This window comes from Trypanosoma theileri (genome assembly GCF_002087225.1).
Source record: "Trypanosoma theileri isolate Edinburgh chromosome Unknown TM35_Tth_17_V1, whole genome shotgun sequence".
NCBI lineage: Eukaryota > Euglenozoa > Kinetoplastea > Trypanosomatida > Trypanosomatidae > Trypanosoma > Trypanosoma theileri.
In genome coordinates this window covers 128420-142788 of record NW_021639859.1, presented here as the reverse complement: position 1 = coordinate 142788, position 14369 = coordinate 128420, and the positions used below count along the sequence as shown (strand labels likewise).

Here is a 14369-nt window from a genome sequence, read left to right as displayed (position 1 = left end):
AAAAAAAAAAAAAAAAACGAATGGAACAGTAAACTGCGAACCGTAAAAACGCATAAAAAAAAAAGAAAAAAAAAAGAAAAGAGAGAGATATTATTGTTTTTTTTTTTCTTTTTTTTTTCTTTTTTTCTTAATCCATCTTCAGTGCCGCCAACAGTGAGGCGAGCCACTGATCCCGTTCCTGTTGTGTTCTTGCAGCAAACATGATGGACTGTGAGTTTTGTGTGGAGATGGCGAAGGCGTACTGCAGCAGTATTGGCTGAGCCCCGCCACTTCCCTCCACCTGCACAGGCGTGTCGAACAAAACGGGGGCCACGGCGTTAATAGTTTCCAGTGGGACTTTTTTACTCCGCTCGCCGGAGCCCGCCGCGGCTTTTCCCTTCGCGAGTGTCATGGTTAAATATCCATCGCCGAGGAGAAGATAGCGTTCCTTCCATTGACCGGCCACGGACTCTTTATAGACCACACTCTCCATACGTGGCGCCGCACTTGTGGAAAGTTCCCGCTCTGTCTCTAAACTAATCACCTCTTCACCTTCCAGTATTCCTCTTAACACCAATGCCTCCTCCTCCATGGAAAGACAATAGTTAGGGGTGGAGTGTGTAAATTCAGCGAGACAGGTTTGGTACTTTTTCTCCAATTCATCATCCATGGCAATCATATGTTCTACACGTTTGCGAAATAAACATAGATAATGCTGCATTAATGGTGTTTTAAGTAATTGTGAGGCACTTGGTCGCTTTTCAGGATCTTGCTGCAAAATAAGTTCCAAAAACTCTCGCATCTCTTTAGACACATAACATACTTTTTTATTATTCACATCAGATTTATTTTCTCCCTCTCCCTCTCCAGGTAACGGATGCTTTCCATCCGGATACGTTGGTGGAAGCCACATTCTACCAGAGAGCACAAGTTCTTTCATTTGCGGTAGAGAATCGGCTTCGAAGGGTCGTCGTTTTCCCAAGAGTTCACATAGAACAATACCAGAAGCCCAAATGTCTGCTTTTTTACCATATCGTTGTCCTTTCCACATTTCAGGAGATAAATAATAACTGGTACCCAAGAAAGTACAAGCAATCGGGTTAGAAACTGTACTATCATACTGCTGTGAAAAACCAAAGTCTCCAAGTTTTAAAAAACCACGACTAGTTAAAAATATATTTGCTGTTTTAATATCCCGGTGTATCATACGACGACGATGAATATGATCAAGACCAAGGAGTAGTTGTACAAAATACATTCCAACATCTCTTTCAGAAAGGAAGGAATCCTTGTCTCGCCGGTACAAATTGCGGTACAAGTCACCTTGATCAGCAAATTCAGTAATAATTACAATAGTTTCATCTTCATCATCGACAATAAAATGTTCATAATACTGAATTATTGCAAAGTGATGATTACAAGCAAGACACATAATCTCTGTTTGAGCATAACGTCTATCATTCGGTGACATGGATGTTAAATCCATTACTTTAGCCACAAAAAGACGTGGTTCACTATCTCCAGCACGACGTTTTTCTCTAAAGACTTCTTTTTCATCTGTTGTTTCTCGTCTCTTAGGTAACGGATATGCTGGATTACGTTCAACAATATAAGCTTCACCAAATGCACCTTTTCCAATACTGTTTTTCTTTCGGTATCGCGCTGTCGTACTGTCTTCTGGCCCTAAAACATCTTCCAGTGCCACCGATACGGTGTGGTTTCCGCCTTTCCCATCATCCATCTCATTGATTGGAATAGGTCGCTGGTCATCACCGCCATTGCTGTTGAGTTGCGTGATGTCTGAAGAATGCAGTCCAGTGATATCTGTAGATTTATCAGGAAGCGCTGTGCCTTTATGGATGCCACTCTTTTCCTTCGTGACGACATTGCCCATGTTGACAAGAGAGAGAAGATGTGATAGATTTACTTAACTCGTAATATATAGAAACGTCTTTCTTCTCACTATGGTCCTCTTGGTTTACCTTACCTAGACACAGGTATCTGACGTCTCTGTTTTTTTTTTTTTTTTGTTTTCTGTTTCTTTTATTTCTTTTTTCTTTTTTTTTCCTTTGTTTTCTCCTTTTCTGTTGGGTTTTATTCCTGTTTCAATAAATGAATCCACTCCAATGTGCTTCTGCCGTCTCTGAATAGGTGAAAGACCCTTAAAATGCCCACGTTGTGAGTAAATGGGCAGAGCAGAAACGATCTGTGAGTGGATTTAATGCACCCCAAACAAGAGAAAATAACAAAAAGAAAGAAAGAAAAAAAAGAAAAAAAAGGACGTTGATAAACCAAATAAATAAATAAATGACAATAAAGAGATAAAAGAACAGATTTGATATAGACCTCACTCTCTGTTGGTCACATTATTAAATACCAGAATAAAAAAAAAAAAAGAAAATCACACATTCAGATATTTCCACAAACGCAAATATGACGCACAAAAAAAAAAAAAAAAAAAAAAAAAACACCATGGTTCCCCTATGAAAAATAAGACAAACAGTCTTCTTTAATATAGCTTTTAAGGTGAGAAGTTACTGTTTCTCATTTCATATTCGAACTTCAAACTCCTGTAGGTAAACACAAAAAGGAAACACAAACGATAGAAACATATTGGGTCCTCGTACGACAAAAACAAAAAAAAAAAAAAGATACCCACACCCACACATACACACACACCTACTCTGGAATGATAATTTTTTTTTTCTCTTTCTTTTGTTTTCCTTTTTTATCTGTCTCTGTAGTCACAGATAAATACAGGCTGTAGGTAAGAATATAATCCAGCAAATATTACAAATCGCTACGCAAGTACGGTGTCTCCGTCTTCTTCAGAAGTTTCTCCGCATGTTTCCAGTTCACCACATTCCAGAAGGTCTGCACATACGCGGCGCGGTCGTTCTTATAGTCAATGTAGTATGCATGTTCCCACACATCGCAGGCGATCAGTGGCTTCAAGTGTGGCTCCGTGAGTGGACAGCCGGCATCGTGTGTTTGATAGACCTTCAACTTCCCCGATGCGGTGTCCTTTACGAGCCACGCCCAGCCGGAGCCGAAGTGCCCCACCGCCGCGTTTGTGAATTCCTCCTTGAACTTTGCAAAGCTGCCAAAGGAGGCGTTGATCTCCTCTGCGAGTTTTCCCTTCGGCTCACCACCGCCGTTGGGGCACATGCTTTCCCAGTAGAATGTGTGATTGAAGATCTGCGCGGCGAGGTTAAACACGGGGCCTTTCTCTGTTTTGATGATCTCCTCCACTGACTTGCGCCGCAGTGCGGCGTTTGACTGCGCGGCGGCGTTGAGCTTCGTGACGTATCCCTGATGGTGTTTATCGTAGTGGAATGTTACCTGTTCCTTTGAGATGCCTTTGCTGGCAAGTCCATCATAACCCCAGGGAAGTGGTGGAATGCTGAACGTCATCTTTTCTTTTTTTCTTTTTATTATTATTATTACTATTATATTTATTTTCTTAGGTTGTTACTACCAAATATGTGTTGTTTGTAGGTGTTTTTCCCCACCTATCAAGAAATAAAAGGATGCTGTAAAGACGCTTGGAATTTCACTAGGTGAATGTATATAAAGATTTTAAAAAAAGGGAAAAGAAAGAAAACAAATTAGGTTTCACTATTAATTCTCATATAACTATAGATATATTCTTATATAAACACATCGCCCCAAGCAATACACATGGTTTGTGTAATTGAAGAGAAAAAAAAAGAACCACACCGCAAATAGCTAGATTGCGCCACTCCTATACAAATTATTCGCATAGGCCATTTCAATATGCACAAGCAGAGATGTGGCAGCTGACTCTGCGATATCAGTAATCTGTTTCGTTTAACTGGTTTCATCCTAGTACATCAAGAGGAGAATAACGAAAAGAAGGAGCGATGGGGGGGGGGGAGGTGGAAAAAAAAAGAAAATAAAAAAAAAACAATATCCATATCGCCACATGTGAATATATTAAGGAGAAGCATGCTTCTCACTCTACCTCTCTCTCTATCTCTCTCTCTCTCTCTCTCTCTCTCTCTCTCTCTCTCTCTCTCTCAGAGAGTTCACCTCTCCCCTTTACACTTCTCTCTCCCAAATTTCTCACTGCACTAGACTGCTTCAATTTTCCTCTGAGTTTTTCTTTTTTTTTCGTTTTGATTTATCTTCTGTTTTCTTTTTTTATGCTTTCCGTTCCATCCCTTTTTTTTTGCCTTTTCTCTCTCTTTATTCTTCTCTCCTTCTCTCTCTTTGCTTTATTGACTATACTCCAACTATTTCTATGGATTTTGGGAATACCATTGTACAGACCACAGAGAAGAGAGTGAGAAAAGGCAAAAACACTGAAAGTAGAAAAAAAAAAAAAAAAAACACAAGAGAAACAAAACAAAACAAAGAAACGAACACATCCTTACAAATAATGAACGTCGATTATGATCTTTTTCTTCAGCCACAAAAAAAAAGAAAATATTTTAATAGAAAAACCTCTTTCACAGTAAACAAAAGAAACGAAAAACGCTGAAAGAGATGGAAAAGGTAAACAAAAAAAAGTCTTCATATTTCCAAATGAGTTCAAAACCACCTTTTCAGTGAACCGAAACACTCTATGGGGCCGCAGTCGCTGCCTCTTCCTTCTTTTCTCCTTCCTTCTTTTCTCCTTCCTTGATGAATCCAAGCACGTGTGTTATAAAATCCTCATTCTTTGGATTCTTTCTGTAATTCACTGCTGTTCCTATGGATGCCTCGAAAAGCTGCACAACGTTCGTCCCGTCAGCAGCAGAAACATAGTGTAGCGGGAGATTATGTTTATCTACAAATGCAAAGGCCTTTGACATCACGGACGGGTCTGTATCTATCTTGTTGGCGGCCACAATACAAGGGATGTGCTCACGATAGTTGCGTAACTCACCAAGCCACTTTTCCAGATTCTTGTATGTGGCCTTGCGTGTGATATCAAATACCAAAATACACGCATGCGCATTATGGTAGTAGGCAGGATGCATGGTGGAAAACCGTTCCTGTCCTGCAGTATCCCAAATATCAACATCCACCTGCTCATCATTCTCGTCAATGAAGTCATAGTGAAATAGTGTGAGGGCATAGGTTGACATCTGCACAGGAACATAACGCTGCATTAAGAACCGCTCCACCAGCTTTGACTTTCCCACCGCACTGTCGCCAAGAAGAATGAGTTTCACAGGATTGCGAGTCTCATCCGGCTTGTTATCCAGTACTTTTTTTATTTTTATTGACATCTATTGTATATATATATATGTATATATATACTTTACACTCTACTGTCTGAAATGTCGTTGCCTTATTTTTTTTTTATTTGTTTACTTTTCTTTTTCTTTTTTTTCTGTGGGTGTGGATACAGGGATATCGCTTGGAATGGTGTATACAATCAAAATATCTTATTGTTTTCTTTATTTAAAATGATCCTTCTCTACTAGCTGATAATATATATACAGCCAGAATAGACGCACTCCAAAAAACAAGAAAACCAAAAAAAAAGGAGGAAAAAAAAGGATTCGGTTCAAGAAAAAAAAAAAAAAACAACGCCAAACAAACTCCGTGTGGACAACATCTTCTTTAATATTGATTTGAATTCATAAGCAACAAGTACCACCACACAGTGTTATTATTTCTTTTTTTTCCATTATCCTCAAGAAGGAAACAAATAAAATTTGAGGCATATATATATATATATATATATATATATGCAACGATAAATAATAACGAATACAAAAAAATAAAATAAAAATAATAGCCGGTAATTTTCCAGTCCTAATAAAATTCCCATTCGTACCCATGTGAAGTTTCATCACATTACTCTCCTTCTCAAAAGAGCGCAAATGTTTCACCTAAAATAAATAATAATAATAATAATAATAATAATAATAATAATAATAATAAATTGTCGTTATTTAATAAATTTAATCTTCTATATTCCCTTCATAGGGAACTTCATTGGTGGAGAAAGCGCTGGCAATGGTGCCTGTGACTCATTCACACGTTTACGCATAGTGTTTAGTCCTTCCCGCTTCTCCTTATCCTCCATACCTCTATCCTCCACACGTGTCTCCTTCGCCAGCATATCCTTCTCCACCACTGCGGCTTCCGTAGTTATCATCATACCGGCCACTGAACAGGCATTTACTACCGCTGACTTCACAACTTTCATTGGATCTACAATACCAGCCGTAAACATATTCACATACTCACCAGTTTGTGCATTATATCCATAAGTTGGATCATTCTTTTTCATAATTTTTCCAACCACAACACTTCCTTCTACACCAGCGTTACTAGCGATACAACGGGCAGGCAGACGAATGGCTTTTTTTACAATATTTACACCTGTACGAATATCTGGAGGTAAACTACGATCTTTTGTAATGCTGTCTAGACGTACAGAAGCGATAAGAAGTGCTGTACCGCCGCCTGCTAGAATACCTTCTGCCACTGCTGCACGTGTAGCGTTGAGTGCATCTACAATACGATCTTTTTTTTCATTTATTTCAACTTCAGAGGCGCCGCCAACTTTTATAACAGCAACACCACCTGATAATTTCGCCAGACGCTCCACAAGTCGTTCACGATTGTATTCATGGTCCTCAGCAGCAATCATATCTCGTATCATCTGTACACGTTCTTCTACCGCAATAGCACTTCCACCACCCTCCATTAGAATACATTCATCACGGGATATAGTCGCCTTCTTGCAAGAACCGAGAAAACGATCAGAGAAGTCATTGTGATCAAGATTGAGCCCAAGATCTTCGGAAATCATTTGTGCTCCCGTAAAGACAGCTATATCCTGTAATTGATTAATTCGCATATCACCAAAACCAGGTGCCTTTACAGAACATCCCCCAATTCGTCCCTGCATTTTATTATATAAAAAGGTATGCATTGCTTCTCCCTCTAAATCTTCTGATATAACCAGCAGAGGCCGCTTCTGTTGAATAGCATAGTTAAGAGCAGGTAGTATATGTGAAACACTTGATAATTTACGATTAGCCACAAATACTAATGCATTCTCCAACTCACACTTCTGCGATTTTGTATTGGTTACAAAGTATGGTGAGGTAAATCCTCTTTCAAATGACATTCCCTCCACCAGTTCAAGTTCAGTGTTAAGTGAACGACCCTCTTGTGTGGTAATAACACCATCTTTTCCCACCTGTTGCATTGCATCTCCAATAAGAGCCCCAATCTCTTCATCCATGTTTGCTGAAATCATGGCGACTTGTGTAATCTCTGATTTGGAAGTTACCGGTTTCGCCTGCTCCGCTAATGAGACCAGCACCTCACGGCATGCAAGATCAATACCACGTTTTAAATCCATTGGATTCGTTCCAGTCGCCACACTGCGAAATCCCTCACGGAAAATAGCACCAGAAAGAATAGTGGCAGTTGTTGTCCCATCGCCGGCGCTGTCATTTGTGAGTCCCGCCACCTGCCGTACGAGATTGGCACCCAAATTCTCAAAACTGTTTTCAAACTCAATGTGTTTTGCAACTGTGACGCCGTCCTTTGTGATCTTTGGACCGGCGTACGGCATCTCCAGCACCACGTTGCGTCCCTTTGGCCCTAAAGTCACCCCAACGGCCTTCACGAGATTCTCCACGCCGAGAAGTAACGCCTTGCGGGCCTCCATGCCGTAGCGAATATCCTTCGGTGTGGAGCCGTACTGCATACGCCGCACCAGTGTGTACTGCAGCATTGGAAATTATATATATTTATATAGATATGTATATATATATATATATATATATATATAATGGATTATTCTTTCTCTTTCTCTCTTATTCTCTCTATATGTGTGTGTGTGAGCTTTCTTTTGTTTCTATTGTTGTTTGTGGTTACTTTACACTCGTTATTGAGATGGGATGATGTATGTAATGAATCCAATTGCAAAACTATGGGAGGTAAAAGAAGAAGCAAAGAGAGAAAAATAAAAGGAAGAATTTTTTATTTTTATTTTTTATTTTTTGCAATCCATATAAGAAAATAATTAAAAGAGAAAAATAGCAATATATATATTATATATATAGGTAACGATAACAAGTTGAAAATGAAAACCATCTATGAGATATTTCTGATGGTTAGGTCGATACCGTAAATCACACACTACTGCTGGTGTCTAACTCAAAAATGAACACCCCCAATAAAATAACCATCAATATATATATATATTTGTAATTATTTACGGGGGTTTCGCATATTCAATAAGAAATAAATAAATCACTTGTAAAACGCTAAAAGCATAATGGGATTAGATATGTATGACGCTCCAAATGTAAAATAAAACCTTCCGTGGGGTGGTTGTAACTCAATACTCCAACGTCCTTTGGCTCGGTGCTCTACTTTCACTCCATTATTATTCGCATGACTATGTTTAGTAATATTACTACTAGTAGGAGTGATCCCATCCCTAAGATGAGATGAATGATCATTTTTATCAGAAGTGTCAAATGATATAGATTGCGGTGTTGGATGAAGACGTAACCCAATAGCATAACACGTAAAGGAGGGATTTTCAGCTGCCATTACAGACCATGCATGACTTTCACGGAGTTTCCCTACTTTCTCTGATAAAACAGACAAGGCGTAGTGTGATTGCCGTTCATTTAACCTCGTATCACATACAGTATGGATGGGATCAACAAGGAAGAAATCAGAACTACATGATTCTTGCGTAAGACTTGAACAGAATCTATTTACACTATGTGATTCAGGAATATCGGCATGAGATGCAAGTATTGGATACCCTGATGAAAAGCCTCCTCCTGTTAATGTGTAACCATCTACAGTAGGACATATCAGGGAAACAACATCAAGAGAACTTTCTCGTAAAGACTTACGTTTTTCTCGTAATTCCTCGAATTTATCTTTATTATATTTCCCTTCCAATTCTAGTTGTGTTACCTCTTCAATTAAACCTCTATACATCTCTGTACGTTGGGTAAGTATATGTACTTCTTCTTCTGTCATATGATCTGTGAGGGAAACCATAGACACCACAACATCATAGACATCATCCGGATCTACCAATGTGAGTACTTGTAAGAGAACAGCCGCGTTATCTTCTATTGGATCCTGCTGCACCACCCACGCATTGCGATCCACATCGTAAAAGGAACACAATATCCCTGTAGCTCCATATATACGTACACCAGCAGAGAGTACTTTATGTCCCTCAGGAATAGGAAGATAAAATAAACGGGCAGTACTTTTCTTTGTTAGGGTGTGATAAAAACGACCACCGAGTGGTGTAGACATATCACTACATTCAAGTTTTCTTTTCTTTTTTTTTTAGTTAAATGAACTCGCCAGTCGTACGGAATTTGTAATCGCTTCACGTACCTCTTTTTCCCAAGAAAAGAAATGGTGAAAAGAAAAAAAAGAAAAAGACAAAGATAGGTAGATAGATAATAAAAACAAATGAAAAAGAGTGAGAGAAGGAAAAATTGAATAGATATACTATTGATTTGAACAAACAGTCATTAATCATGATTCTCATTAAATATATGCACAAGTTACAGGAAACAAAAAAAAAAAAAAGAAAGGTCACTTGAAAGTATATACAATAAAAAACGATAAGAGTTAATAAGACTTTTTTTAATAAAACTAAAACTAAAAAATAAAATAAATCAATAAATCAACAAGCACAGTACACGAAGAAAATAAAAAATGCCTCAGCATCTCTCACGATAAATGAAAAAGAAAAAAGAATAAGCAGCGAAAAAAAAAAAAAAAAATTCTTTTTGTTTTTTTCTGCTTGTTTCTCATTGATAGCGATGAAACAAAGGAAAAAAAAAGAAGCACTGGAAAAAAAAAATTCTTTTTTTTTTCTCATTTTTTTTTTTTTCCTTTTTCCTACATCTTCCATAACTTGCGGGTCAACTCCCTCTCCACTTGTATTAAATAACGAGCTCCATCTTGGCGACTATAGGCAGAAGGCCCTGTTATCTGATCTGCGTTTCCTAATCTGATTTTACCCATTTGGCTCCAGGAGTCTTCACGATCTGCACGTTCCTTTTCTTGTACACACAGTGGTCGCTTATCCGTAATCAATGCATGAAAGGCTTCAGCAGAAATAGACTCTGAAGTTGGAGGGATCGTATCACAGAGATCATTTAACGAAGAATATTTAAACGGGAGAAAGTACGAAACTGGGGGTGTCATTAGGGGAAATGTATGCATTCTTACATCATCATGTTCAGATTCTTTTACTTTGGTATTCATATTTGGTTTTAAACTATTTATTCTTTCTCTTTCTTCTAACATGTTTGACTGCTCGTCCTTCAACGGTTGTGTGAGAATTAAATCACTTTGTACGGCTTGTGTGCGTTTAGCATGTGATTCCGCAAAGAGTTGATGTGCTGCTTGCATCACAAAATCTCTTGAAGGATTATAACTATTACTTATTTTCGTACTACCATTCCTGTTTGAAATGATCATATCATCTTTTATCTTCGGATTCTTACATATCGTCTCCCCAAAATCCTTCTTCGCCGTATTGGGAGTGGTTGTCCCGTATATAAATGCCCCTACAGGCGATGTGGAAAACTTATCACTCATATCATAACATGGCCGCATGTGATGAAGTTCATCTTCCAATGTCTCAATCCGTCGAGTATATTCGTTGAGCAAATCTCGTGAGTGTTGCAGTTCCTTTGCAGTGCGAAATGCATCACTCTCGGCGTTTTCCATTTGCTGTGCTATTCGCCGGCGAACTGCAGGCACTCGTGGAACTTCACGTGCTCTCTGAATACGTAGCCGTTGCCGCTCCGCCTCACATTGTGAGAGAACATTACGCACAGAAACACCGGCAATTCCCAAAAATGTACGTAATATATCTGCCACCTGCCATGCGTGTGCCTTTGAGTGTAATTCCTCCACTTTCTCTATGGCCACCTGCTTGGCATCCGGCGTGGCTTCCGGGCAAATCACCTCTAAAAGAAAACGCATAATGTGCGGTGTAATAAATTCGGTGTTAAAGTACTGAATGTATTCCTCCGCTAATGCTTCCATAGCCTTCACCGCCTGTGGAAGTGTAACGTCCTCTACCAGACCAATAATACTTTGTGGCTCGTTCATCAACTCTTTTCTTTTTTCTTTTTTTTCGTTATGGTGGTGGTGGTGGTAATAATTGTGAACAAATATCTTCTTAATAGTATTTCCTTTTTTTTTTTTCTTTCTTTACTCGTTCTTCCCGTCCTTTTACTCTTTACACAAGTGAGAGGGTGGGGGGAAAAAAAATCACAAAGAAAAAAAAATGCTCTTAAAAGGACCTGAAGCAAAAAAAAAAAAAAATAGCAAGAGCGACAACTGTAAAACAAAAAAAAAAAACACTTTAGTAATTTCATAAAATGCCAACATTCGGCCCTGTTCTCACTCTTCCACATCAGTCAAGTAAAGCAGAGTCAACAGAAAAACTTCACCATTACTCAATACAAAAACACAAAACCATACACAGCAGATCCAGAAAAGCAAAATAAGATCAACGTGAAGAGGATTTATCACCTACCAAACGTAATAGGGAAGCGGCAAATAAAAAGAAAAGTAAGACATATTCAACACTGCGGAAGAAAAAAAAAATGATCAAACAGAAGGAGAAGAGTATAATCAACATCCTGCAAATTGGTTTAACGTAAAACTTTACCATATGGAGATACGGGTACACTTCACCTAGATGGGTGGCTTGGGAAATGGTGGAGGAACAACGTTGAAGGACTTTGTTGCTTTCGTTGTGTGAAGATTACCTCCAACTGCCGCTCCTCTCAGTCTTGTCTGCTGTTCCGTGTGATCTGCTGCAGACATCTTAGGTGGTTGCGGAAAAGACATCATTTCTCCACCAATAGAAGCCGAAGAAGCCACTTCGCCACCTGACCGACCAATACTAGAAAGGTCTTCATTCATCCCTGTTAGATGTTCCATTTCCAGTGTACATTCTCCATGATGTTCATGGCTATGATCATGATCATGATCATGCCCCTCACCGTTATGATGAACATGAGAATGAGAATGAGCATGAGAATGAGAATGAGAGTGATGATGATGATGCGCAGATGAGGAGTACGAGTCATTTCCGCTATTTTCATCATCATCATCATCCTCATCATCTTGGGTTGTACGTGCCTCCACAAAGACGTGAGTTGCAATACCAGCGAGAATAGACCGGGCGGCTGCAGAGACCGCGGCGGGATCTGCATCTGAAGTGATACGCAATCTTACAAGTGCCATACGTTCGCCTGGAGCGACCTCCCACACAATACTTGACTGCACTAACAGTACACCGTCCGTGAGCCGCACGGCGCGGAGGGCACGTTCACACGCGGCGACATCTGCCGGCTGCTGCACAACGTTGTTGAGGAGCAGCGCGGCCATCGCCCTTGCACTGGCGACGGCGCGAACGGCGGTGTGTGCGGCGAGCAGCAGAACAGCGACGAGGGCCCACAGCGGCTGGCCGCCCATCCACAGAATGAGACACGACACCACGCAGACGAGTGGACCGGCTGCGCGGGCGGCGGCCACCTGCAGTGAAGACCATAAACTCCTGCGGGCCGCATTAGCATTCGCAGCGGGATGAACCCCAGTGGGACTCACAGTCGTCTCTTTACGGGTGTTAGACGAGCTAGTCGTGTTCGTCGTGTTGGCGAAGCTTGACCTCAACGCGGTGAGAGTGCGGGGCTGTCCACTGATGTGATCATAGGCGTCGATCTCCGCTGCGTAGTACGTGAAGAGGAGAACGTGGGCGATGCCCACTGTGAGAAGCAGCAGCGGCGAGGTGTCCGGCGGATGCAGGGCGTGGTGAAGAGACTCGCCAATTAACGCAAGGCAGCCAAAGACAACGAACACAGCAGCACCAAAACAAATCAATACATGAAGTCGATTAACCCCAAAGCAAAACCCCTCAGTTATCTCGGCAGCAACAGATACCCTCAATGGAGAGGTTTCCCTGGATTTTACGCGATTATTACCGCGTGGCGTTACTTGCAGACTTTTTGTCCCCACCTTCTCTGGAAGAGTCAAACTACTACTGCTATAGTGGTGCAACATTGCAGCTCCAGCAAGTGATACCCAGACATTAAATACAATATATGCATTAACGTTGAGAACCAAAGATTCACAATAAATGCTTAAAAATAAATCAACTATCCAAAGTATAAAAAAAACTATGCTAATGTGACGTAGTCTGCCCACATAAGGTTTTACCTTAAGCGTAAAAAAACTCACTGCTTCCCATATCATTGTTTCTTATTTTTTCTTTCTTTAAACCAAGGGTACTCAGACGCAAACAATTCAAGAAAAACAAAAAGAGAAAAACTACGAAGAAGAACTACAAAATACAAATACAACAATAAACCAAAATCATTTTATTAATATTATCATTCTTATCTAGGAATGCATATTTCCTTCATTCTATACGACAAACCAGCAAAACACTCGTTTTAACTCTCTTGCACTTTACTTTCAACAATTTATTTTCATGTCTCTTGACTCTATTCAGAATGACAAAAAGTGTAAAAAAAAAAAACACAAATTCCCATACACTACAAGGAAGAGTGATCGTCAACGTGACGTGCGCGCTTCAAATTGCCTGTAGAAAGCAACGGAACAAGATGTGACATTCCCGCATCAACCAAAGCTGTTCTTATATCTTGCGAAGAAAGTGTTACACGCTTGACATTCACACGAGACCGTGAATCCTCAGCGAGACAGGCAATGTACATCAGAAACACAGCCGCTGATTTTTGAAGAGCCACACGAGCGTCCTTCGATATATGCATACCATTTGGCAAGGCAGAAGCCACAACACGATCAACTTGTCCAGCAGCAAGACTTCGCACCTTCACTGGCGCAGGTATAGTAGACTGCATCTCTTGTTTTTCCTCCAAAACAACCCCTGAATTAACGATAGCATTGTTACATGGAGTGTCCAGAGATGGAGCATCTCCGCTATTCACAGAAGCATCACCCATAATGCTTGTCGATCACTACCCCTAAATAATAAGAATAATAAAAAAATAAAAAGAAAAAAAATAAATAACAAAGACCAAACACTCTGTTTACACAGGCACGTTAACATCATTACAACAGCTAGTGGAGAAGTGAAGCCATCACAATAGGAAACCAGAGAGAGAGAGAGAGAGGAGGGATATGCAAAGAGGGTAATTAATCCCACAGGGAGCATCAGCCATTACTTTAAACGGAGTTCCATCGTCAATGGTGTCTCGGATTGAAGGGCTAACTTCATGAACAATGTATAGTCATCATAAGCAGGGGCAGGTTATCGACTGGCGCTTCTTCGTCACCGCTATCACAGAGTGCAGCTACGGATAATTTAGGCACACTCTGTTTACACAGGCACGTTAACATCATTACAACAGCTAGTG

At 40.1% G+C, this 14369-nt stretch overlaps 8 protein-coding genes across 8 annotated transcripts; all 8 read right to left on the bottom strand.

Annotated features, from left to right (window-relative positions):
- Positions 1–127: 127 nt before the first annotated feature.
- On the bottom strand, positions 128–1873 carry TM35_000171680 (protein kinase; the record flags this gene model as incomplete). Its single annotated transcript, XM_029026247.1, has 1 exon — positions 128–1873. The coding sequence occupies one exon, from the start codon at positions 1871–1873 to the stop codon at positions 128–130; it is 1746 nt and encodes a 581-aa protein (XP_028882362.1).
- An 896-nt stretch (positions 1874–2769) lies between these two features.
- On the bottom strand, positions 2770–3393 carry TM35_000171670 (iron superoxide dismutase; the record flags this gene model as incomplete). Its single annotated transcript, XM_029026246.1, has 1 exon — positions 2770–3393. One exon carries the CDS (start codon positions 3391–3393, stop codon positions 2770–2772), a length of 624 nt encoding a protein of 207 aa, XP_028882361.1.
- Positions 3394–4565: 1172 nt separating this feature from the next.
- TM35_000171660 (putative rab11B GTPase) lies at positions 4566–5216 on the bottom strand (the record flags this gene model as incomplete). The annotated part of the gene is made up of 1 exon (XM_029026245.1): positions 4566–5216. One exon carries the CDS (start codon positions 5214–5216, stop codon positions 4566–4568), a length of 651 nt encoding a protein of 216 aa, XP_028882360.1.
- A 689-nt stretch (positions 5217–5905) lies between these two features.
- On the bottom strand, positions 5906–7690 carry TM35_000171650 (putative chaperonin HSP60, mitochondrial precursor; the record flags this gene model as incomplete). The annotated part of the gene is made up of 1 exon (XM_029026244.1): positions 5906–7690. One exon carries the CDS (start codon positions 7688–7690, stop codon positions 5906–5908), a length of 1785 nt encoding a protein of 594 aa, XP_028882359.1.
- Positions 7691–8211: 521 nt separating this feature from the next.
- On the bottom strand, positions 8212–9249 carry TM35_000171640 (uncharacterized protein; the record flags this gene model as incomplete). Its single annotated transcript, XM_029026243.1, has 1 exon — positions 8212–9249. The coding sequence occupies one exon, from the start codon at positions 9247–9249 to the stop codon at positions 8212–8214; it is 1038 nt and encodes a 345-aa protein (XP_028882358.1).
- Positions 9250–9846: 597 nt separating this feature from the next.
- TM35_000171630 (uncharacterized protein) lies at positions 9847–11070 on the bottom strand (the record flags this gene model as incomplete). Its single annotated transcript, XM_029026242.1, has 1 exon — positions 9847–11070. One exon carries the CDS (start codon positions 11068–11070, stop codon positions 9847–9849), a length of 1224 nt encoding a protein of 407 aa, XP_028882357.1.
- A 591-nt stretch (positions 11071–11661) lies between these two features.
- Positions 11662–13224, bottom strand: TM35_000171620 (uncharacterized protein; the record flags this gene model as incomplete). Its single annotated transcript, XM_029026241.1, has 1 exon — positions 11662–13224. One exon carries the CDS (start codon positions 13222–13224, stop codon positions 11662–11664), a length of 1563 nt encoding a protein of 520 aa, XP_028882356.1.
- Positions 13225–13526: 302 nt separating this feature from the next.
- On the bottom strand, positions 13527–13955 carry TM35_000171610 (uncharacterized protein; the record flags this gene model as incomplete). The annotated part of the gene is made up of 1 exon (XM_029026240.1): positions 13527–13955. One exon carries the CDS (start codon positions 13953–13955, stop codon positions 13527–13529), a length of 429 nt encoding a protein of 142 aa, XP_028882355.1.
- Positions 13956–14369: the final 414 nt, after the last annotated feature.